Consider the following 25974-nt stretch of genomic DNA (forward strand, 5'->3'; position numbering starts at 1 on the left):
TCAGCTCTGCACCACTGTAATTAATGAACACCCAAAACTCTACCCAGATTTTTTTCAGCCCTGCTGAATGCATTCTGGTGAGTGCCTATGAAATAAAATTAAATTGAAAAGCTGAAGACTACAGTAGCCTCATGTTGACAGGTCACTCTGATTCCAGGTCAAAGCAGACTCTATATTTGGCTGCTTTGATTATAATTGCTTGCAGGATAAAAAATAAATAGCAATTATCTCATTGTCACACAAGGAAAAAAGACCTAATAAATGAACCAATCCTAAAGTAACACTGAAAAACAAATTATTTCAAAAGCAATCAGGAGAAGTAAAATTCAGTTTCCAGGATTGTTTTTAATTGCCAACAGTGTCAACATTAATATTCTTCCTATTGGATAATAAATCCCTTTCAGTTATGAAAGCATTTAGCAAACTAAAAATGTCAAACTACAATTATCCAAGGCTAAACTCAGGGCTGTTTTCATCCCGAGCCCACAGTGCCACAGCTGAAATCCCTAATTACAAGGGTCATCTACACAAGTCACAGTCCAGCCCATGCATCCTGCCGGCTGTGACAGTCCCACAGATTTAAGAGCAACAAACAAAACAGATGAAGTGTTTAGGGGTGTGATGAAGTTAATCCTTAAGAGGATATAGGAATTAGTTTTTCAAACTAAATTCAAAGCTACCGAACAAAAGCAAAACAACACAACTGCTGCACAAAACCATTAAAACCTTGCAGAAGCAGCTCTCCGTTTACAGGGCTTACTTTGGTGGATTTTCAGTTTCCAGGTACCGCCTTTACCAGCTGAACCTGTACCACGAGAAAATAAAGCACTAAATGGAGGATTATTTTAGCTTTTTCAGACAAACCCAAGTGGTCAGGATCCACCACAGCACTGCACACAGATTTATTACCCATGGTGTTAAACCCAGAGTAGCTAAGCCCTGCAAATCTTCAGTGCTGTATTTCCCTCCTCCAAGGCCACGTTTTGTGGCTCCTTGACCTGGGTTAATAAGTCTTTATTCTCAATAACAACTGGGACCATGGAGACTCCCTGAACTGAACCCAGGCCTCCACTCCTGACATTTCAGATACTGTGATGAATTGCTTGGGTAACATCCCCCTCAGCAGTCAGCTTTCCCTGCAAACTTACCGTCCTTTCTGTAGCCTCCACACGGTTCACTTTCCACAGCTCTCTAAAGAAAAATTTTGGTTATCACTTGAGTTTTTTGATTACTTTTCTCCCTTTTTGGCACAAGGGCAGGGCAGGAATGTCTGTTTCTTCTGCGAAGGGGCCACCCACCAAAATAATTGTGAGCATTAGTGGGCTCCAGCTCTGGCAGGTGCAGAAAAGGATCAAATAATTCTTACAGCAGCAGGGAGTTCTTTTAGGCAGGTTTTCTGAGTGCCTGTAGGTGTCTAAGTCATCACCACCAAACATCACCTCCCCAGTCTTGTTTCAGTCTGCAGTCTATGGGGCTGAGGGTGGTAAAACACTGGAACAGGTTGCCCTGGAAAGGGTGGTGGATGTCCCATGCCTGGAAACATCCATGGTCAGGTTGGATGGGACTCTGAGCAACCTGATCTTGTTGAAGATGTCCCTGTTCATTGCAGGGGGCTTGGACTAGACAACCTTTAAAGGTCCCCTCCAACCCAAACCATTCTGTAACTCTGTGATTCTATTTTAGCCAAGGTTTAAGAGCAGGGTAATGATTCTTTAGATGGCTACACTTCCACAGAGTACTTGAGAACTGACCCCCAGAAAGACAGGAGAAATTATAAATGCCCCTGAAAGTATCTCCCATGCAGAGAACCAGCATCTTTCCAGACGCTTGGGAGTGCAGAGAGGAGAGAACCTTGAAAAGAAGCCCCAACTGAAGGAAAAGCTTAGACTGGCACCTCCAAATGCTGAGGCATGTAAGTCAACCACAGAACACAACCCTCCCTTAGTATTTGGGCAACAACTATTTATGCAATTCTGATTTTTAGGTACAGAAAAAAGCCCATTTCTAAAGCCCCAGCTGAGCTTCTGCTCCCTGCTTGCCCAGCTCTGTGCTCCTTAATCCTAAGCCTAGAGCAGGTACAGCAGACCTGGACTTGCCATCAACACAATGGAAAACAATGGATAAAAAACCTGCTGGGGCTGGCTGCTTCTCCTTGCTCCACTAAAGCAGGATCAGTGCCACAGCACACACATGTCAATTATCTCCCACAGAATGACACCACAGAGCCCCTTTCCCACACATCCAACCTCTCCAAGCCAGAGACACAGCCCTGCTGCCACCTCCTCCTCCAAAGGGCCCGTGGCCAGCAGCCAGCTGAAGCAGCCAGAGGAAAAGCAGCTTTTTGCCCTTTTTTCCCCTCAAGCAAGGGAGGATGAGGCCTTGAGAGGCTGGTTGGACTCATCAAAGAGCAATGCAAGGCTTTTACACTACTCAAACTGAAAATAAAGCTCATTTTCCACCATGCTTTTGTTAGAGAAATTCAAGACTGAAAAGACACTGCAGTCACAACACAGCAGGCAAAAAAGGAAAAAAAATCAAAGCCTGGAAAATCTTTCAGTATTTTAATATCCACCATTCCAGATGAGAATTTTATCAAACCAACAAACTGAAAAACAAGAAGGCAGGAAGGCAAGAAAGAAGGCAAGAAGGAAAGACAAAGAGGGAAAGAAAGAGAGAAAGGGAAGGGAAGGGAAGGGAAGGGAAGGGAAGGAAGGGAAGGAAGGAAAGGGAAGGAAAGGAAAGAAGGAAAGGGAAGGGAAAGGAAAGGAAAGGGAAGGGAAAAGGAAAGGAAGGAAAGGAAAGGAAAGGAAAGGGAAGGGAAAGGAAGAAGGAAAGGAAAGGGAAGGAAAGGGAAGGAAGGAAAGGGAAGGGAAGGAAAGGGAAGGGAAGGAAAGGAAAGGAAAAGGAAAGGGAAAAGGAAAGGAAAGGAAAGGAAAGGAAAGGAAAGGAAAGGAAAGGAAAGGAAAGGAAAGGAAAGGAAAGGAAAGGAAAGGAAAGGAAAGGAAAGGAAAGGAAAGGAAAGGAAAAAGGGCTCTGCTCTAAAACAGTTGGGATAGGAGGGGGATAACAGGACAGCCAGGCTGGTCAGCTGGGTGCTAAGGGCCTTTATTCACAGGCAACATAGCCAAGTAAGGTTTAACAGATGGGTCTTCTTCACGTGGCTCAGGAACCTGAACCCAAATTTCCAATATCTTTTCCTGACCCCAGCACCCATAACTCCAGGGTACTTCTTTTTGACCAAGACTTCTGATAAAAATGACACAAATTTTCCTATAGCGAGTGTCTGTATTGACAACCAATCCTTTGGAAAATTCCTAAAACAGACACAAATGCTATAAAAATGAATTCACATGATCCAGCTTATGCTTTCACTCAAATTTATCCCCTTGATGGCTCTAACAAACTGCAGGTCTCTCTCCAAAACCCCTCTCTAAATTTGTTTAAAAATCCTTCGGCCAAACTCTATGATTAGTTTTCATCCCTTAACCTTTCTAGTTACTCAAGGCATGAATATGGAATGAATTTATGGCATTCCTATCCCTTAATGAAATGCAAAGATCCTGCACGAAAAAGCACGCGCATGGATTCTGCAGTGAGACACGCACACACAGTACTTCTGAGTACAGCGTGAGTGACATACATAGCCAAGTAAGAAAATCCTGTCATCTGTAATTCACACCCAAGACTCCAGGTATCAAGAAACTGCACTCAAAGCAGCTGGTGGTCTTGCATTACCGTGCTGGCTGCAGCAAGCTCTTCACATCTCATTAGCGGCGTAATGAAGGCTCAATCAGGGATCCAGCCTGTCAACACTGCCAAGCACAGGCACGCAGAGGCCAGAGGAGAAAGATCAGCTTGTACCAAGGTTTTTATTGTTTAGATCTTGGAATTGGGAAAGAGCTAGTCCTGCCACAGAAAATATTTTCCAGTGAGCAAATGGAACATGGAGACAAAGATCAAACCCTCAAAGTGCTGGGAAGGCTGTGCACAAGGAAGGTGGCACCAAGCAGGTCATGCACAGGGCTCATTTCCACAGGTGGGGCATAAAACCACTGAAGCAATGGGGGTGCTGAAGGCAGAGGCCAGAAGAGCAATTAGGATGGGGACACACACACTTGCACTGATGACCAAGTGTCCCTTCAGTATGTAACACAATTAGCACTAAACTCAGCAGCTTTATTTCTCATGTATGCAGCAATTATTTGCAGTAGGGCTTCCTAATGTTCTCTCTACTGATTTTATTATACAATCAAAGAATAACAGGTTGGAAGAGATATTAAGGATCATCTGGGCCAACTTTCCATATCTATACAGGATGGCCCAGCACTCTGTCCAGGCAAATCTTATCTGTGTCCTATTTTGGGGTATCCATCACTTCCCTGGGGAGAATAATCCAAAGGATGATCTCACCATGAAAAAATTTTCTCTTCTGTCCAATCAAAATCTCACCCATTACCCCCTGTCTTTTCCATTTGACTCCTTGCACAAAATGAATCTCCATCCTCTTTGTAGCCACCCTTTAAGTACTGGAACATGGTGATAAGCCTCCCCTAACACATCTGTTCTCAAGACTGAACAATTCAAACAATTGAACAACCTTTTGTGTGTAACATATACATTTATACATTTCCAAACAGCTGGCACTGATGTGTTCAGACAAAATCCAAGGAAGAAAGGATGCTGGAAGAAGAAATCAGTACAAAGAGGCATCCAACACCCAACCACTGATGGAGCAACAACAGCACCAGCATCCTGCAATCCATGCTGGGATCCCCCAGGTGGGCTCAACAACCTTCCTTGGCACCTGCCTGCAGACCCTCAAGCATCCTTCCATGGCAGTTCAGACCCTGCCAGAAATGTCACATTTCTGCAATCTCCCCTGCCCACGGTGCTGCTGGCACTGGTCATCTGCTGCTGTCAAAAAAAGGAGGAGGATAGAACACACATGTGTTCTTCCTTGCTGGGTAAGGGAGCTGAATCTGCTCACAGAAGGACTGGTGAAACCCCAAGGCCAGGATGAAGTATGAGGTGGGAGCAGCAGGGGATGAAATGCAGCAGACAAGAGTAAGACCCAGGAGGATGAGCCCATCCCCAGCTCATACCAGATCACCTTTAGCCATTTTTCACATCCTCCTTGAGTAAGAAGCTGAACAGACTGGTACAGAGGGACAAGGACCATGATCAATGAGCACTGCCTGCACGGGGCCTTTAACACCCCCAGAAATCAATGGCAAATCTTTCAGCCTCAGCCCTGCCAGATCATGCTGGCAGCAGTAATGGAGGCGTAAACACGAGGAGCAATAAATGAGCAAACTGCTAATTGTGAAGCTTTCCCATGTCTTCTCTGTGAAGCAGGAGTGAGTGCAGGGTGCCTGAGTAGGCACAAGATGGTACTTGCACAGGGATTGCTCACTGCTCCAGCTGCTTGCTTTCATGGGGACGTGCAGGAGCACGTTACCACCCACCGCACACACTTTACTTGAAATTACTGCCCTGGATGACTGCATGTGAATTTTGACTCAAAACAAAACATAAACCAAGTCTCAAACCTTGCCTAGATTATGAAGGGGAAGTTATAGAAAGTCATTTGGTAATTTACACCCTGTATTTTACCTTTATCTCTGCTATTATCAGACCTTCCCCACATTTTTATTCGTGTGGCAAGAGATGAACTGGCAGTGTACAGCCCAGTGTGGGAAGGACAAGGTGACAGCCAGCAAACACAAAATGACAGAAACACCAAGAAAGATGATAAAATATTTGAAATTGTATAAAAGAAACATAAAATAAATTGCAGAGAGAAATTTCACACTAAAGGATGTTATTTCTTGAGAACAAGCTCCATGATATTGACTGTGATAGTCTCCTAAAAGAAATGGTGCACTTTTTTGGGAGGAACTGAGAATCAGAAAGAGCATGTAGAATGTGGAAAGGATGCTGGGATGCTGCATGGCCAGGAAAATGGACAGACTGATGTACCTGGTCTCCATCTCTGAAACTGAGATCTCACCATACAGCACTTTTATCATGAAGAATAAGAGAGAAATAGTTTGCAAAGACTCAAACAGTTTTCAGCTTAAAGTCTCTGCAAATTAATACACTTTGTAGGAAAAAACAGTCAAATGCAGCGTTTATTTTAAGCACTTTACTGCCTCAGACTCATTAACCCAGTACCTTACATGCTGTCTTTGTAATGCAAATTTGTTAAAATACTGTGCTTTTCATAAAACATTCATACAGACAAGCTCACACTGCACAAATACCAATTGTAAGTGGAGCAAAAATACACTTACTTTTTCCTAATATTTCAGCTCTGCACCTAAGTCTTATCCACATAAGCAGTTTGTGAGAAACCTGCTGCTGCTGCCACTGTAGCACAAAGGTGGAAGATTTCCCAAAGCAGCTGATGTAGGCAATTATAAACTGAATTACCACATGCCAAAGCCAAATGAAAAGACTTTGTAGAAGGTACCTGCAGCAGAGGTTTTTTGAGGAAGAGATCATTACAGAGAAGAGGAGAGATATCCCACACTTAAGGAGGCCAAACATTGCACACACTGCACCTGTTTGCTGAGCTGCTATTCAGGAGCCACCTGCCCTGTCTGCAGCACATCACCACAAGAGTTTGCTGGGCACCCTCAGCATGCAGCACCAGGCATGCTGCTTCCAGCTGCTGAACTGGCTGGACAGGATTCACCATCCAGCAACACAGGGAGCCCAGCAGGAGATACAAAATCATCTCCATAAGGGCTCCAGCCAGCCTGACCCACACAGTGAGAGATGACTCAGGGCTGGAGAGGGCTAGGGGAAGGAAAGGCTCCTGATTTACAACTTACACAGCTGTAGAGAAGGACCAAAACTTTCACCTGCGGGATTCAGTGTTACAACAGCACTCTCCCTCCTCCAGTGGACTTAGATCTTGGAACATGAACTACCACAGCGAAGCCATGGCCAGCTGAGATTCACAATATAAACTGCTCTAAACCAAATTCAAATGCACAGGATAAATGCATGAAATTTTGTGAGTTATCCCTCCTCCCTCCACACTTAAAACTACTTTTGTTTCAAGACAATCTGTAACTGTGCTATCTCAATTTAAACTCTGAGCAACGGCTCTCATCCTGTACTCGGTTTTGAAAACTGTCATTTCTTTTTCAGGCCTGAAAAAGGGCCCACAAACATGGAAAATGTCTGAGTTTTACAACTGTACCAGTTGGTCTGACAGAAGAGATTACTACCTTTCCCAGACTTCCCAGAGCTATGAGGCAGAACTCAACAATACTGCCTGAGGTGACAGAATCATCCACACTGGTTTTCATCAGGTTCAGAGCTATGACACAAAAGTAACCAACATGAGGCATCCTAACAAGAGGTTTTCTTTATTCTGCATAATAACAAGCCAGCTGCAAGCCAGGTGTACCTCCCAGCCTGTCTGCTAGACCTGGTTCCCACTCACCCAAAACACAAGGTTCCATTACTGCTCCTCAGTACATATGACTTCCCAAAGGAAACCAGGTCCTCAGGGGGATGATGCACCCACACCACACAGGCACCACATGGCAAGGGCCTGGAGACTGGGAACTGCACTCAGATTGACTACCCTGAAGTACAGGCATAACCAAAGTGAATTGCACTTAACACAGAACTTCTAAATTGTTAAAATAAATTATCAGAGTCACAAAACCAAAGCAAAACAAAACAACAATGAAATCCACCCAAAACTCCCTCAAACACCTTCCTCACCACCCAAAAAAAAGCTCCAAATCCAACAAAGACTGGGGCAGGATCTATAATCAAAATGAAAACAAAACAGTAATTTTGCTTATGTGCTCCATAACATGTTAAGAAAATAAGTACTTGTTCAAACACCTGCAATGATTTCTCAGATGCAGGAGAAGAGAGTGAACATACTGAAACCTGCTTGGTTTCGAAATTCAGTTCATTTGGCACATCCTCCACTTTTGCAAGAAAACAAACAGCAAAGGCAGACAAGCCATGGCACGAGCAGCCCTGCACTCTCCTGCCCACCTGCCTGCAGCCCAACTCAGAGGAACCTCCCTGGCTGCACCAGCTTAGCTTCATCTTTACACTCATCTTTACACTTCATCTTTACACTCAGTCCTCAGCCTGCCCATTAAAATGGTCAATAGCAATGCCAGCTGAGAAATGTCCATCACTGGGAACTCCTCTTTACAGGTCAGTGGCCAACCAGACAACAACAGCTTCTAGCCATGACTGACCTCTCTGCGACACGAACCGCTGATTTCCAGGAGAGAGACAAGCCCTGAGCCATCCATTTTCTTCATCATAATTAAAACAAAACCAAAGTCACTCAACTGTTTCTATATGCATTTGTTGGTACAAAATAAAAACGTGCAATCATCCTGCTATGCTCCTGGAGACTGAACACTTAATATAATAAGAATTTGAATGTGTTCAGTTCATCTACTGTTGAACAGAAATCAGCATCACAACAGTTTGGATAACAAAATGTTCTGCTGCATGGACCTCCAAGTAAGCTGACAAAACAGATTCAGATGGGTGTGTCTTATGATGGAAAAATTAACTGTGATAAAGAATAAAATGCCCCTTAGATATGTTGTTTTCAGAGTCATTAAGATGCAAAAGGAATTAAAAAAAAAAGCCATCTCCCTAAAGTTCAAGCACACATACAGAAAAGCAAACAAACCTGCCTGCATGACTGACTGTTTGCAATACTGGCTCTGGCAAAACTGGCTTCTTTAGTTGATCAGTCCTGCTCCCACTGTGCTATACAGAGCTGTATGATGCAAATAGATCTGTGGGTTTTAAGAAAAATGGAGCAAAACCAGCACAATACACATTGAAGTTCATATCAAAGAAAAAAGCATAACACCAGTTATTTCCTCCTGCAAACATTTAAAATGTTTGCCATTTGCAGAGATTCTCAGAGACAGACTGCATCGTGTTTGACTCCAGTAAAATGTCTCCTGAGAAAGTCTGCCTTGATCTAAGATTCTCATACTTGGGTTTTAATTTCCAGTCATATTTACAGGAATCTGCTTCCTCCAATTTCCTAATTGAGAGTGCATGGCTTGAAATATGCCCATCAGCTACCATATGACTGCAAATCAACTATCAGCTTAACCAAGAGATACACATTCTCAGGCTTCAGAAAATAATTAGTCACCCCAGATTTTCCTGCAGCTTCCAGAAGAGCAGAAGTCTACAACCATATCAACAACCAAGACCACTGGTCCCATCCAGCCTGCAGCTCCTGTACCCTGACATCTCAGTGATTCACGGAATTGCTACCACAGTGACCAACAGGATACATGGAAATGACACAACAAACCCACAGGTGGCTGCCTGTGTCCAGTTTCTGCTCTGAGCTGAACTCCTACTCACCAGGCTCTTGGTCCTTTGTGGATATGCACTCTTTGATGGACTCTGTTATGCCAAGACTAGCAGCGGTGGGCAGCGGGCCAAGCAAGGATTCCAGTGCAGGGGGTCTCACAAGAGTTTCACTTCCATTTCTGCAGTCCCCATCTTCATTTCTTTTACCTCTATCCTTCTCATTAAGTTCATCATAAAAGTCCTTGTTTAAGTGATTAGCAGCTGCTTCTAGTTCCTCATCTTCTGCCTCCTCCTCTCCAAAAATGCTAGAGGCATTATCTTCTATAGAATCTGTAAGGGGAAGAAGCCCAACAGATCATTGCATACCATCTGTTACAGAAACTAAATAAATAGAGAGGCACTCACTTAAAGAATAAAAATCTTTAGAGGAAATCTGTAAAAGAAAGACACAATATTTTACTTCAGTGTATGAATACATGGAGTTTCCAGATGCTCTTCAAATTCATTACCTTGACTATTAAAACGTATTTTTGTGACTACAGTCACCATTTAAAATAGAAGCATCATCTTATCATATTAGGTAAAAGGGCTTTGTGAGAGAAGTCAGCTATTTCCTGGTATAATTACAAATTAAAAATAGCCAGCTAAACCAGCACAAAGCCCTTCCATATGGGAAGTCAACTGGGGAATTTGGCGACAGAAGGGTCTAGATACTGGTCCACTGCACTTTCAGTGATAAAAAGAAACATTCTCAGGTGCCAGTGCCAAGCTTTTACTGCACCAGGAAAGAAAAACAACTGAAATCATTAATGAACTATCCCTGCAATGAACAATGTGGTGGTTTTGAAGACTGATTTATGAACCACCTATTTGGCAGAGAGAACCCCAATGTAAGAGATCTTGTACTATGCAAGCATATATATGATCACATTTATCACCATAACATTCATTCACTCCAGACTGCCAGATCTGAGCTCAATACTATTTAAGGAGTCGTAAGAGTTTATAGACTTACCATCTTTAGTGAAATTTGCAAATACACCTTTTGCTTTCGGTCTGCTGTTTTCTAATTCACTCTCTATTTCATCTTGGTAGCTCGATATTTCTCCTGTGGTGTTGAAATAAAAATAAAACTCAGTGATCATCGATGCAATATTGAAGAAATTAGTGATATGTTACACTAAACACAACTCATACCTTCAAAATCCTCCAGCTTTTTTGATAATGCCTTTTCAAGCTGAAATGACAACAGACAAAATAAACATGAAATTACTAAAAAAAAATGCACAATTTTAAACTGTTTGTGAGCTGTACATAGAGACGGAGAATGGCAGGGTATTTCAAAAGCATAAGCAGTTTTGAATCACCACTGAAATTACTTTGTAGTGTCAGACAGGCATGACAGACAGGTCTCAAAACACTGACCAATTTCAAAATGTTATCTCCCTCATCTTTATACTTCAAAAAGAACCTCAGTCTGGCAAGCTGTAAATAAAAGGCCCCATTCTCCAGCAGTCAGACCCTGTGACTGTGCCTGCAGATGTGAGAAGTGCAAGGACAGGGCTGAGACTGGAGTGCCCACACCCAGACAGAGCACACTGGTGATGGCAGAGTGAAGCTCTGACCTACAGCACCTGGCTGGTTCTTGAGAACATCACTAACACCCCTACAGACCTTAAATGAGAGCACAGTCACAGCAAGCAAAAACCCTAACAAACCAATAATATAAGAATTGACTAGGGCAGCAGTAAAATCTCCTCTGCTGCCAGCTTTAGTTCATGATTTGTAAAGAAATTAAGCCATATGAGAACTAATCTCTGTGGAAATGGGTGTAGTACCACACAAACCCACCAGCAGTCTCATTAAAGTAAATGGGTTATTGTTTTCATATCCATTTTAAAAAGTTCTCTGTAATGGCAATTCTCCTAACCACAGGTATCACCTTAAAAACAGTGCATGGTTTCTAGTCCCATGATATTTTTAATTGGGAAACTATTCCTTTGCCAATAAACCAAAAAATATCTTTAGGTAATGGGCACCATATGCACTAATGCTCATCCCTCTCTCAAGAACCTCAAAATAAACGTACTAAATATTACCAAGGGCTGGTCAGTTAGGATTTAGCATTAACTACATTCAAAGGGAATGCACAGAGGGAGGAGAGAGGAAAGGACCACAGAGAGCATCCAATTCAGAATTTACCTGCTGTATCTTCAATTTTTTTTGACCAGCTGTAAACGAAGGAGGATCACATTCTTCCTCCAAGTCGATCTTCATAAACTCATCTATGGTCAGCTGACTGGTTGGTGTATCTTGAAACTCTGTCAACCTACCAAAGCATACAGCACATGACCAAAACATCTAAAAGAACTCCTTTGAAAGGAACAAAATTTGCAAATTGCCAAGCTATGGAATAAACATGTCACCCTTAGCAGCTCCAGCTCAAACACAGACTACATTAAAACTGAAGTGCTACTAATTGTTTCATCTGCTGCAAAGAAAGTATCTTTTCATATCCCAAATTAGCTTTTGATTTATTAGAGTATGTAACATACTTTTTTTTTGATGAACAAAGACTGAACAGAAATACTGCAGCCCCTACCGTCAATTAAGTGTAGACAAAACTAAGACAAGACACACAGCTCACTCTTCCCCGTCTTGTTGCTTTTGTTATCAACAGCAACAACAAAATGGATTCACCAAATAAAATATCTGTCATCCTGGTTTAGGAGTTTCTCAAAAATCTTGCTGATATGTCATCATGATTAATTTACACAAAGCAAACGTTAAAGTAACATCTCTTCAGCAGGCTGGGAGAGGGACAAGAAATAATCTTCCCAGGACACACAGAAGCAGTGGTAAAATAAATTGATAATTTGCACGTCACACAGATTAAATAGATGGACGAACATAATTTGACAATAATAAACTTTGGATTTGTTTAATGTTTGCTTTTTTAAAGTTCCTACCTATGTGAGAGATCATACTGGCTCCATGGGGAATTGCCATGAAAGCAGATGAGTCTTTCACAGGAATTCAATATTAAATAAGACCACGTGGTCATAACTTAATCCACAAATACCAGCATTTTATACAGGTGGCTGAGAATAAGCACATCCATTTTACAGATGGAGAAAATGAGACAAAAGGTTAAGTACAAAGCCAGGTCAGGAAATGTCTGGCAGAACGCTTCTCTGACAGAAAGTGCCCTTTTAATAATATCAACATTTTCCATGGGAAAATGGCAATGATGGGTCTGCAGCTGCTTCACTGGAATATTCCCATCTTTCAGAGGAAGCAGAGCTGACAACAGCTTCCATCTGCAAAGATAGGGAACTAAATATGGTGATTCAGTGCTCTCAGCACAGGACCTTTCTGCATTTCTCTCCCCCTAAAAGCAGTTGTGGTTTTCTCCTCAGTTCTCTCCTCTACCTCTGGTTGCAATAAAAGTCTCTCTAAAGAGGGAATTTTCTCTAGGACAGAAATTCAGTTTCTAGCCAACACCAGGGTCAAAGCCAGGAACACAGGGCCACACTCTCCTACTATATCCTCATCAGCCTCTGTGTTTCTTCCTTTATAAAGTGAGGAGCAAGACAAGACAGCCCATAAGGAGGGGTGCAGGCAGGCTGCAACTGCAGGACACTGTGCCTGGAGACATCCCACTCCTGCAGCAGGGGCCAGAGGCCACAGGCAGCATCTCATGTCATGAAATGCACAGAGAGAGCCAAGCACCTCTGTGTGACTCCAGCAGCAAGCAGCACACTAAGCCCATGCATGGCTATGCCAGCCAGAGTTAGGGCTGCTGAGGAGAAGAAAGCCTCTGAAAACTAGACTTGCTTTTGGAATTCAAGCATCTCCACAAAGCCCCAAATTAGCCATGTACTTAAGAATGACTGACAGCCCAAACCCTTCCCTCAGAGTACCAGGGACCAGCTCCCTCCTCCTCTCTTTCAGATCAAATTGGAAAGGAGAGGAGGATGCTCTTGGCAGCAGCAGCACCCAGCTTTTAATTAAAAGACTAGAAATCTTTCTTGGCGCTAACGGGCTTCCAGCATGCATTACCCACCTTCCAGGAGGGAGCCACATCTATCAGGTTAGAGGGAAAACCTGGCTAGGGCACTTTTATTATTATTATTATTATTATTATTTAAATTCAGGATTCACTTAATGCCAAACCCATATATCATTTGAGGAGCATGGATCTTCCCAGTCAGAATCATTAAAGAACAGCCATCCATCTCTCCACGAATGAATCATGGCAGCCCCACTTCAGCATGACTCTTCCTCCCAACCAGCCTCACCTTATTAAAAATACTGCTCTCCTCCCAGTGTTAAAAGCCAAGGTGCACTTTGGCAAAAACACACAGTTTATTCATCCAGCACTTGCTCTGAGTCTGAGATGAGCTGCCAGGGCCCCACCAAAGCAGCACCACCTCTGCGCATGCTGAGCAGCCAGGAAAACACCAGGAGCAAAACCCATGAAGCCAGGCTGGGGAGAAGATGACCATGCTGGGTGTCAGCACCTAAGCCCTGCAGACACCTCAGGCTCTGTCTGTCCCTCTCCTGCCCACAGTGTCACCTAACTCATGTCACATACCCTGCACCCATCAGACGTCAGCCCTGTGGTGAGGCAGCGCGCCGGAGCTGGCACGAGCTCCAGCCCAAGCCCCAGCTCCACACAAGGCAGGATGGGTCGCTGCCAACACCTTCAGTGCGGCTGCCCTAGGACAGGGCAGAGCTACATGATGGTTACTGCCAAGGAGCTCAAACCCACGGCACAGCATGGTTCAGCCATCTGACCAGGCCACCAGCACCAGTGCCACAGCCCTGCCCTCCCTCCTTTCCTCAGTCCTGATCCAAGCCAAGCAGGGCAGAGCTGAACACCCCAGGGGGAGGGCTGCCAACATCACAGTTTAAGCACAGCTGGTGGTGATGCAAATTTAGAGCAGAATGTTATTTTTTCAGTCCTCTCAAGTCCTGCCCCCAAGGCTCTAACCCTTCTCCCAAAATGAGGAACCATCCCTGATGGTCAGGATCCCAGCTTGAGCATCATCTCCATGGGAGAGCGAGCTGCACACTCAACATTTTCTCCTTTAACTTGATATAAATAAATACCTGTGTTTGCCAACCACTCGCCTGTCTCAACATTTTACATTGGCTGATATCCTGTCTACATATTTTTAAACATTCTTTAATTTTATCCACTGTTTGGACACATGCCACCAAGGCAACAAACTGATGCTGCAGCAGTCTGCACCACATGAAACAAAGCAACATTAGTTTGGCAGTTAAGAAAAACTGACACAACCTTAATTATAAACACAATAATTTCAGGGGCAAGGGAGTGGCTTCATGAAAAAAAAATAGCTACAGGCTATTTTTTAAGTCCCACATAAAAATACTATGCAAGTTCATTTTTCACTTTTGTTAACCTAAAAAAATCTAATAAGAGCTGCCACTTTAAGTTATGCACAGACAGAGGGAAAATAAACAGATATACAAATTAAAATATTATTTCCTTGGCACAAATTCAAAAAGGCTTTAAAAATTGAAATTTGGCAGACAAGGATTTTCTATTTATAGTCAAAGCAGAGGCAACCACTAAAGCTCAGGCTAAGATGCAACTTCCAGTATAAACTGTCTTCTTACAGTTTCTCACAGCAAACTCTTTCAAGAAAATTCCTTTGGGAGAAAAGTTTTTCCAGAGCCTGGTGTCATCTGCCTCTAACCCCAACCCTTTTTTACAAAGAAAAATTTCCACAGTTGTCGTTTCATCCATTTATAGACAAAACCACACCTCTGCTCTGATAAAGCACTTTTGTGCACAAACCAGTAAACTGATTCTATTCACACTTAATTTAACTCCCAATAAGGGAAAATGGGTCAATCATTTTGAAGTTACATGCCATGTCCTTTTTACTTTGTTTTGTTCCAGGGGTACCCTCCAGTGGAGACTCCTGAATCCAGTCTGCAGTGATAGAAAAAACAAGATTTGTGTGTGCAGCTAAGGGCTCAGGTTTAGTGTTTAATTCTGCAGCAGTGGGGTGTGACAAAGAACACAAAAGAACAAGGACTTCTGGACTCCAACTCACAAATCCTTCAGGAGCCCAAGTTCAAAGCCCAAGAGGGACTTCTAAGCAGAGACTATTCAGGAACAGCCACGGTGTCCTTCTGCCTATACACAATCAGCATCCAGCTCTAGAAAGCAGGCAGCATGAGCAGAACTATCTCCATACAGAAGGGCAAACAAATTACAGCAGCAGAGAGAGCTGTTTTGTTAAAGAGGGAATGTGGGGTTTAGCCTGAGCCATCAGCCTTTAAGTAAGTTACCTGTTGTGAGAGGTCTTTTTAAAGTACTTAAAGTATTTTATCAATGGATTAGAAAAATAAGAAACTGAATATGCCACACTGTTAGCAGAAATAAATGAAAAAAATCTTTATTGCAAGATAAACTGGTGCTAGCAACTAAACTCCCCAGAGTTTTCCCAAATTAACAATATAATTAAAACCATAAGTAATAGCTTACATGATATCTATATAATCTTAACTGTTTTATCAACTACAAACATTCTAGCAATAGATCAGCTGATTTGACCCCTCAGACAATTCCAGACTCTGAAAAAATAAGGGATACACTTTGTGTCTTAGTGAAGAACCAGAATATTGCAGAACACACCCACTGTTTCAATTTAATCCTTCTCAGTGCCTCCTGCCACTCCAAACCTGTGCAGTCACAGCAGAGAAGCTCAGAATTCACACTGGTGTTCCAACCATCACTATTTCTATACTACAAATCTAACAGTCTGTTGCATCATCCTTCTCTCCTCATTTTTTTCCAAGCCATACAATGTTTACACATGAACTATTTATGGCAGTATGTAAACACATACCCTAAAAGTGACACTTAATATAGAATATATATCTGAAATAGTTATTAAATGCTTCCTACATGACATAACAAAAAGTTTTCCAGCAGCCACCAATAAGTAAATAAATAGAAATCTCCTGATATGTAAACACTGTACATATACATAATTTTAGTTGTATTTGCAGTGACATAAAAAGGTAGTTTTAAGCCTGTATGAATTAGTATCTCATTACTAAAGGTAAGGAAAAAATCAGAGGTGATCCAGTTGCTGTGGTTTTACAACTTATCACCTGAGCTGTGCTAAATTATTCTGTCTATTCCCAGGCAAATGCAACTGTTAAAAAGAGAAATATTCTCCCTTTACACAACTTCCAACATTAATATACATCACCTCTTTTTGCAATGGACTAAGAGCACAGACACAGTCATTTACTTCCAATTAATAGGTGACTGATAATTTATGGAGCTCATTTTCTGGCAACTATCTGATGCTTCTCTAAGTATTAAGAACAGGTACCTCTAAAGATTGTACTAAATAAAGCACCCTTTAGAATTAGTTCCTGTTACTAGCTCACACCAACACAGAGATTTAAAACTGTCACAAATTCATTAGCATAAATTTTAAAGCCCTCATTCTACAAATGCTTACACAGAGTTAACTTGCATTAACACTTGTGACCCACTATCAGCCCCTGGATAATCCCACCAGCACATCCCTGGCCATCCCAGAACTCTGTCAGTCTAAACCACCTGAAAATTTTTGTTCTTTTTTCCCCTCTGATTCAAATGCTCACACCATGCTAATGAAACAAAATGTGTTAGCATTCCTTAAAATTCTGCTTCATTAGCTTGGTTCCTTTACTGTGGTCTGTCAAAAGCACTCTATGATCTCCTGGAAAAGAAAAATAGAGCTGTTTAATTTCTCAAAAGCCACTCAGATGAGGAAAGCCAAACATAGGAAAACTATTTACAAGATCTAAGCCTGAGTTAGTGCAAACAAGTTACTGATTGTTTCAAAAGTAAGAGTCACCAAATAATTTTGAAATTATATCATTAACTATGATATACTAAAATATATTAGGAATCTAATTAATGTATTAACTTGCTAACTGCATAGAAGCTGGATTTATAAAAGGGAACATTGCCTGTGAAATTGGATTCCTCAGAAATAAAACCTTTTTTTTAATTAAACCAGTCCATCCAACTTACAAAGGTATGCAGTATCAGCCCACATGGATCAAGTTGTATTTTACTCACCATACTAGAAAGGTTTCTGAAATCATCTGTAAGCCACTTGAACTGACTGAACTAGAGACATGAGATATTTCTCAATTTAGCTTATGGCAGCCAGCAAAAGAGCAGCTCAGTTGCTGAGCTGAGATCAGAGCAGACACCACCACCAGGTCCTTTACATGAAATAAACTTCCTGGTGTTCTAAATGCTTCTCTCCACATCACACTTCAAGCAAGAGCCCTTACATGAGTCTGACATTCTGAGCATCCTCAGCCCCTCCATGCTCAAACCCCTCAGGTGGCCAGCTCTCCCTGACTCACTGGATACCCTCCACAGAATTTTAGCATGGCTGGACTCCTACTCACCTTCCCCTTCAGTCCTGGCCTTGATAGGGCTTTGGTGTTTTGAATAATAACCACCTCACAGCTGCCCATGTCCCTGCTACCTTCCCTTCTCATCCTGACTCATTTACGCTCCTCGCTTTGCCTGCTCTCTCAGGCATCCATCTGTCCAGCTTGAGACAGACACAAGGTTTATGCCAGCCACATATTACAGAAATTAAAAAAAAAAAAGAAAGAAAAGAAAAAGAAAAGCTGCAGGCAGTACATTCAGGACATTTATCTCTATCATTAACTCTTCCAGAAAATCATCACCTCAGTCATTGAAAGAGCTCTAACAGGGTCCCCAGGATATAAGCAAAGGACCCCATTTATAAAAGTCTCTGCAGCATCTACAACTGGTAAGTGAAGCTTCTTTCTATCAAGTCTTGTCTTCCTTCCCAAAACACCATGAGGTTGTGAGAAAAAAACATTCACCTCAAAACCAAGCGATTTAAACCCATTGCGGCTTTTCATTCCAATTTCTTCTAAATGAAGCTTTACTGCTTCTGAAGTTCATCACGAGTTTTTTAGTAGATAGTACTTTATGGAACTGAGAAGAAGTATTTTTTATGCAAAAAGCAGTTCAATTTAAAGATAAAGTGAGCAAGTCAAAGCAGCAAAATGCAAATGTTAAGAAAGATAAGCTGATTTTTTTTTTTCATTCTATGGAAGAAGTGCCTAAGATCTTCAAACAGGCATAAGGACTGCACAGTATTAGATAACGCACAATGCACAAGTATCACAAAAATTACTCTTACTGAAGGTAACACAAAATGTAGAACACAGAGAAGGCATGCAAGAGGTGAATAAAAAGATGAAGGGGCAAAGTATTTAAAGGTTAAAAATACAGAGGCAAAGACAGGTGCACTGAACACAGGCACAAATGTGAGGACTCCACTAAATAAAAGGACTGGGTTTATTAAAAGTTAATTTCTGCTACCTCCACGGATGATTACATAGAAAATAACAATTTGACTAATTAGCTAATATTTGTACAGTACTTTGAATATATGAAGTGATATATAAGTTAATATAATTTCAATTAGACTGGAAATGAGATAGAATTATCAGTGCATTTATTAATATTTAATAAGTTCGCTTTCAACAACAGCAACAAGCTTTACATTTTAATTGTGTGCTTCAAAACATAAAGCCAGAAGGCCCTACAAAGTGACTTCAAAGTTTTCTCTACCAATAGTACCAAAAACCCACTCACATTAAAAATAAACAGGAACTGCTTTTTAACCAAACTGATACCCAAATTAAGAACTCTTGGTTGGAGGATGAGTGACAGCACACATGGGCCATGCTTTGTCACTTTTTCCTTCCAAAATAGATTCTCCTCATGACCAGGTCGTGGATTTTTATGACCTGGAGATACCTCACATTTTTGTGAACCTCCTCCAGAGCTACTCCTCCATCTCAGAGCAGAGAAAGAGAACACAGCCTCCAGGCAGGCAGGCTTGGTGCTCTCCAGCTGATGCACAACAGGGTGAATGAACCCAGACCCACCAGCTGCACTGCCAGGACCAGAAACAGGGCCCTTCTCAGGGAAGAGGTGCCACCTCTAGCTGAGGGCCTTCTCCACACATTCCCAGGAATTCCCAATCAGGTTTTCTTAAAGAGCATCATGCCTGCATCCTCATCCACACATTCCTGTCCCTCCCAGGCAGACACACACCATGTGGGACCTTCCCTTGCAGATTTCTGCCACGGGCACCAAAGCAAACCCAGCTTCCAATGGTCTGTGCTTCCTCAGGAAGGCAGCTGGGAGCTGAATCCAACCACACAGCAGAACCTGCAGGCTGGAAGTGTCAGCATTATCTGGACTCATGTTGGGTTTCACTTCTGGAGCTGTCAGGGCAAAGCCATCAGCAGTGAGCACAGCATCCAACACCTTCATAAAACACAGCAGCTACTCTTTACCAACCAGAGTAACTATAATTTAAAGGAAATAAAACTGCACATCAAACTGAGAAGCAAAGGAATTTTTAAGAATGTGAAATAAGTTCTTATTCATTTAGACAAATTCTATTTGATGGCATTTTGAAAGGAATTCTTGAAAGAAGAGGAAAAAAACTACAGTGCAGAAAGAGTTATTCAAAGGTATTTTTTTTATTTGCCTTCGTTAAATACTATATAACGTGCTCTTATTTGAAAAACATCAATCAAATTTATAGATTCGTGATAAATAGTTGTAATTATAGCTGCCTGAAAATAATTCAGCTGTCACGTTTACCCTGTCAAAGTAAATAAGGCTGTCATTTTAGTTGATGTGTGTGACTTGAGTAAACATTTCAAAGCATGAATTTTGAAGTAAGATTTTTCTCGCTTGAAACAATTGCTCAAATTAATTTCCCTTCCAACTCTAATTTATTATGCTTATTTTCTTAGTAAGTACAAACTCTTGAGCTATTTAACCAAAGCATCTTGGAGTAGACTGTGGTGCATAACTCATTAATCATACAAAATGCACAACTGAAACACATGACCTTTTGGCCAGAGAAAAAAAGGTGGCATTGGTACTGCTCCATCCTTATAGTTGTAGGACCTGGAAGCATTTAAAACACTTTAAATTTATCTCTATACCACCCATGCATAGCTGGAAAATAGCACTCTTCCTGTTCCACCAATGAAGATCTGGGAGAAAAACATTTTCCACAATTAATAAGTGAATATTTTTAACAAGTATTATGCTCAGTTGGATATGCTTAAGCTGATCCCAGCAAGGTGAAGAGAGACACTAAGGAAGCTTTCTAAAGACAAACCTTGGGAGAACATATATCAGAATATATTGGTGATAGAAGAATTTCCAGCTGTGGGCAACAGAAATCATGGCATTTCTGTTAGGTCATTTTTAACTCAACCTATGGGGAAAGAGTATGTTACAACTTTTCAAAAGTAAAATGACAGAAACTGGCTATCTGCTTGCATCATTAAACATGGAAAATACTACCTGATATTTAAAAAAATAAACACACAAAAGGTACTTGGAAAATTCCCATTTTTCAGGGGATCCTTCACTGAACTTATAATTAGATTCACTGTGCTGTCTTCTATTTATTAGCAGTGCAACACTACCAAAACTGAACACTTCAGCAAAATATTTTGAAAAGTTCTGTTCAGTAACTGCTTAAAGACAAGACTTCTCATCACTTGGCTTCTGGATTAATGAAAAAAAAAAACCTCACAGTAGACTGTCAGTTTTGAGAATCAATAAATTATTTTTTCTGAGGACATGACAATACTGTTAATATTACTGACACAGCATTATTTTGCCTTCAAGTCTTCACCTGTTAAATAGGCAGAGCACTCCTTACCATCTCTGCTCAGCATTTGAGGCCTTACATAAGAGGCAAGGTGTTAGTACTTTAAAATGAGCTAAAACATACACTTCTTTGATTCATGGCACTTACAAAAATAACCTGGTTTTCTCCAATATCCATTTATTTTAGACTATATCACTGTTCAGTACTGTAAACCAAAGATAAAAGCAGTAAAACTGCACTGACCTTTTCCTTAATGTGGACTCACAAACCTTCACCACCCTGATGACCTCTTTAACAGTCCGTCGGAAATCATGCATTCTTGCTGCCACTAGCAGAGCTAGAGAACAAGCAGGGAAAGTTAATATCAAACATAGGGAAATTTCCTGGAGAAAAGCAGGAAACAGGTAACTAACTATAGCCTCTCTTTGTCCCTGCCTTCAGCTAAGGAGCTGTAAATGCCTATGCTCAGCTGTGTCCCGGAATACTGGTGATGGACCTGACTTCACAAACTTTGCTTTCTACCCATTAAGCTGAGTGCAAGTTGCACCCTGAAAATTTCTGCACTTTAACATTTGGGAAACTATGATTATCTACAGCACAAGAATATTTCAATGATCACTTATTTTCAGCTACCATCTTTTTAGCAGGACTCATTGAATTCTGTCCTGAATAAAGAGATCTCCAGAGAAACACTGAATGTGCCTAAGCTGGTCTCCTCATTGCTGCCACTACTATCCCTGTCTTGCTGGTGCCCAAGTGCTCTCCTGCAAGACCCTCTAAATGCCAGATAACCAGTTGCATTTACATGGTATCTTGATTCAGAGCACCAGCTCTGTTTTGAAGACCACCCCCACTCATCATACAGTTGCTCACTGCACAGAGCAGTTTTAAGAATAAAAAAGTGCTTTTTTATAGAGGAAACTAAACCAGAGCTTCACTTCTGGTATGTGTTTAAAGTGCTCCTAACAGGAGCATCAGGGCTGAACTAACAATTGGTCATTTGAGCTATGTGTGGCACAGACTTAATTTTAAGCCAGGGAACCAAACTAAACCCAGTCCACAGTCCAACACGTGAGCTGCATATTGCATGGATGGATGGAGGGGGCTCAGCACCACCTGCTTCATCTATTGATCCATGTCTGTAGAATTAAATTACTTGCTCGTGTGGATACACCCCATGTAGCACATCAAAGAGCAGACTGCTCTCCCATAGCCTATATTCAAATTTTTAGCAATGTGCAACAATCAAATACTATTAACAAAAAGGGGCTAGAAATGTCAAAAAATTGCATAGTCCTAGGTTCTCAAAGGTTTGAGCATTACTTCTCATTCATGCATAAACATGTAAGATTTTTCAAATAAAATAATGCACATACATGAACTCTGTGACTACCTACACTCTTCATTATTCTGACCCCACTGGCTACTGTCTTTTAACCTGGCCCTCCCAAACCCATAGGTTTTATGCAAGCATCATGACAGCGATGGATCTTGGAAAAAGATGAAGAAAGAGAAAAAAATAGTTCCACAAAACAGGTCAAAGAGGGCACTTCTTGCATAAGACTCTGTGTAAAGACACAAATCAAAGTGCTTTTACTAATGGTGTCATTTTAGCTGACAAAAAAACCTTTTAGCAGCTAGAGCCTGCAGAGTGGGGGCAAGAAAAGCACCAGAAAGGAGCTTAAAAAAAAAAATTCCAACTGTACGCTACAAAGGGTCTGAGCAAGTACTGCAGGAAAAAGGGCAAAAATGAAGTTCTAGTTTCAGAAACTATTTCCATGAAGACCTATATAATCTGTAGATGCCTGACGGAACAAAACCCCTCGGAGGTGGATATCAGCAGTGAGAACGGGGAAGGGACACGGCCAGGCTCGGACGTACCCGCCCCGCAGAGCCCCGAGGGCCGGCGCCCCGTGTGCATCCAGTCCCTCTTCATCCTCTGCAGCAGCCTCAGAGCCGTCATGGACACCTCGTGGTTCTTATCCCCGAACTCCAGCATGTGTGCAAAACGGGGAATGTACAAACACGGATCTGCAACAGAAAGTAACACAGTTATGCCAAACCCTCACATGGATTTAGGAAATGCAGCGCAGCAAGGCTGCTGGGCTTGTCTGGCTTCACCTCAGCAAACACAGACGGTGCTGCTGGGCAGATCCTCTACCACTAAGCTTTAGAAGCTTTTTTAGATTACCTAAAACAAAACAATTTCTTGCTCTCTAGACAGGAGATCTTTAAAGCACTGCATAAACATTCCCACATGCTTTTCAGCATCCAAGGCTGCACACGCTGACTGTGACATGTGAGCAGTATTACTGTTATCATGGAAATCACGCCCAAAGTGAAGCATTTACAAAAGCTTTTGAAGAATGAGGACACGATTTAGGCCCAAAACTTCCAACATCTCTCAAAAAGTAACAAGGTAACTTCCACGCTTCATCTCAAACCTAACTACCAACTAAGCTTGAAAAAATTCATTTGCTTAAAATCCTCCCCAACAAAAATCTAGTTACCTTCCAAGATAATTCCAGCTGCTTCTCAGACTCACATTCCAAGAATACAAAACACTTTATTACAGACACTAAGGCAGACTTCCATCAGCATAAAGTGCTGGAACCCAATTAACATCATTAGCACTATGACAATTTACATCGGCCACAGATCTGCCTCCAGATGTATAAACTTATTTCAAGCGTTGGTGTTAACAGCTTCAAACTAACCAAAATATGTCAGTACAGATTGTGCTCTGCCTAAACCAATTTATAATTTATCAAACAATCTTGTAAAAGCTACACTTAACACATGTTTACTCTTAGTTGAGATATCAATTTCTCATTTCCTGCCAGCCTTTTATCACTTGACCGAAAATCCATGATGTACGGTAAATTGTTAACTATTAGTCCCAACTCAATTTCCTCTGCTGATCCCCTACGTGGGCACTTAAACCGATAAAGATGAAAATTCAGCTCAAAATACTGTAAAAATCTTAGGGATTTACAACTAATCAAAGCAGTTTCATTTAGCACCAAGCCCTAACAATGATGCCCTGTTGCTATCCATAATTACCAAGATCACACCATAGGTGATAATGCCTGTCAGCCCTGCAGAAGCATTTAAATGAAAGCACTTATAAAGCAAGAACTTCAACCTCAAATTCCCTCAAAACTGAAGAAATTCCAGGCTGCAAACATGACCCAAACATGACTTGAAAAATCAAAGGTTTAGGAGAACTTTACCAATCCCCATGATTCTAAGACAAGTGTTCTGCACTTCCAAGTATGACTTTATGAAGTTCTACTCTAGAGAAATGACATATTCCAAATTCAACAACAAAAAACCCAACCTTCCAGAAACCATAGCCTGGGGTTCAACATACATTTAAACTTCGCTCTTGGCACTACAGGAACATGTAGCAATGCCTGGTTTGCTTTCCCATCTCTTCTTATCCAGAGAGTGCCCAGCTTCAGCAGCTGCCAGAACAGAGCAGACAGTATCCTGGCCACATATTGCTTTAAATATACATCACTTATTTCCATCCCCACACTAGGTTGAGAATGACAAGGGTAAGGAATTCCAACATGAATTCAAAGGGAGATAACTGACTATCTCCTCTGGGTCTGGCCCTTATACTTGCCAAAGCCAGGGGCAAGAGCTGTACCCATGGCATCTTAGTATCTATCACCAGCTTCAAAAGGTGTTCCTTTATTTCTCCATTCATTGTTTCAACCCAGCCCAAGCTCTGGGGGTGCCAGGGGATATGGAGGATCCATTGTATTCCTAAAGCAGTCATCACCCCTTGAAGGATCTTTCCTGTAAAATGAGTTCCCCTATCTGAGTCTATTGCTTCCACAATCCCGTATCTTGGAATTATTTGTTCCAAAAATATTTAATAATAATCCTGAAGTTGCTGAAACAGTTGGAAATGCTTCTGGCCACCCTGTTAGCTAACATACTATTACCAGAAGATACTTAAACCTTGCCACTTGGGGTATTTTGGTAAAATCTACCTGGAATCTTTGGAAAGGACATACAGCCCAAGACCTCCCTCCCCTGGGAATTTTCTTCGTAACCCTATTATTGGTTTTTGCACAAATCAAGTAACCTTCAGTAGCTCACTTTGAAAAGGTACAACAATTACACTTACCATTGGTAGGGGTACCCTCTAGAAACTGGACTGAATTAATAATGGTAATACACAATACAAACAAATAGGCTCACCTTTAGGAAAACCCCCTTTTCAGCTATCATTCCTCAATCAATCCATGATTTATATGGAGTCAAACTTTACAGAACCCAACTTTGGCCAGTTTAATAATACTACCAATTGGACCAGAATTACTTCCATTCTTTTCACCACATACCTCACCAGATTGTGAGCAGCAACTCGCAGCTCTGTCTCTGGAGCTGAGTTTCAGAGCTGAATTTCGGGAGCATTTACACATTTGCATTGTAGCTATTCAGACATTTGTGCTGGCATTCATGCCCACAGGTCATTTGACAAAACATTGCACATCGTTAATTTGAATTCTGAAGCCACCAAACAGTCAGAAAATGAATACGTGGGTGGGTTTTAAATAGCAAGCTTTAAAGTAACCAAATAAAGTAGGACAGTGAATATATAAATCAGAAGCTAAACCCAGGTTAGCATACACAGGTCCTGCATGGATGTAAACATTTGGAAATAAATAAATAAGAACTGTTAGAAGCTGCAAACCCCAAACACATTGCTTCGTTCCAGGTGCACCAAACCAGCACGGGTGCACCTGCCCGCACGAGGGTCCCCTTTGACTTTGGGTGACCTCTGGGGCTGCAACTCCACACACGCGAGCAAGTTACAGTCGGGCAAAACCGTGTTGGTTTTCCTCAAAGGGAATGTTGGGGGCCATGAAGC

General features: G+C 41.7%; 1 protein-coding gene across 1 annotated transcript in view; it reads right to left on the minus strand.

Moving 5' to 3' along the window:
- The window catches only part of BRF1 (BRF1 RNA polymerase III transcription initiation factor subunit), a 172935-nt gene that overhangs the window by 62838 nt on the left and 84123 nt on the right, over positions 1 to 25974 (minus strand). The window contains exons 6-11 of the mRNA XM_030949982.1: positions 22968 to 23117; positions 21330 to 21423; positions 11539 to 11665; positions 10534 to 10573; positions 10352 to 10444; positions 9388 to 9666 (exon numbers count right to left, since the gene is read on the minus strand). Coding sequence (XP_030805842.1) covers positions 9388 to 9666; positions 10352 to 10444; positions 10534 to 10573; positions 11539 to 11665; positions 21330 to 21423; positions 22968 to 23117 — 783 coding nt within the window. The remainder of the gene's footprint in view (positions 1 to 9387; positions 9667 to 10351; positions 10445 to 10533; positions 10574 to 11538; positions 11666 to 21329; positions 21424 to 22967; positions 23118 to 25974) is intronic.

Source organism: Camarhynchus parvulus, chromosome 5 (assembly GCF_901933205.1).
Source record: "Camarhynchus parvulus chromosome 5, STF_HiC, whole genome shotgun sequence".
NCBI classification, from domain to species: Eukaryota; Metazoa; Chordata; class Aves; order Passeriformes; family Thraupidae; genus Camarhynchus; species Camarhynchus parvulus.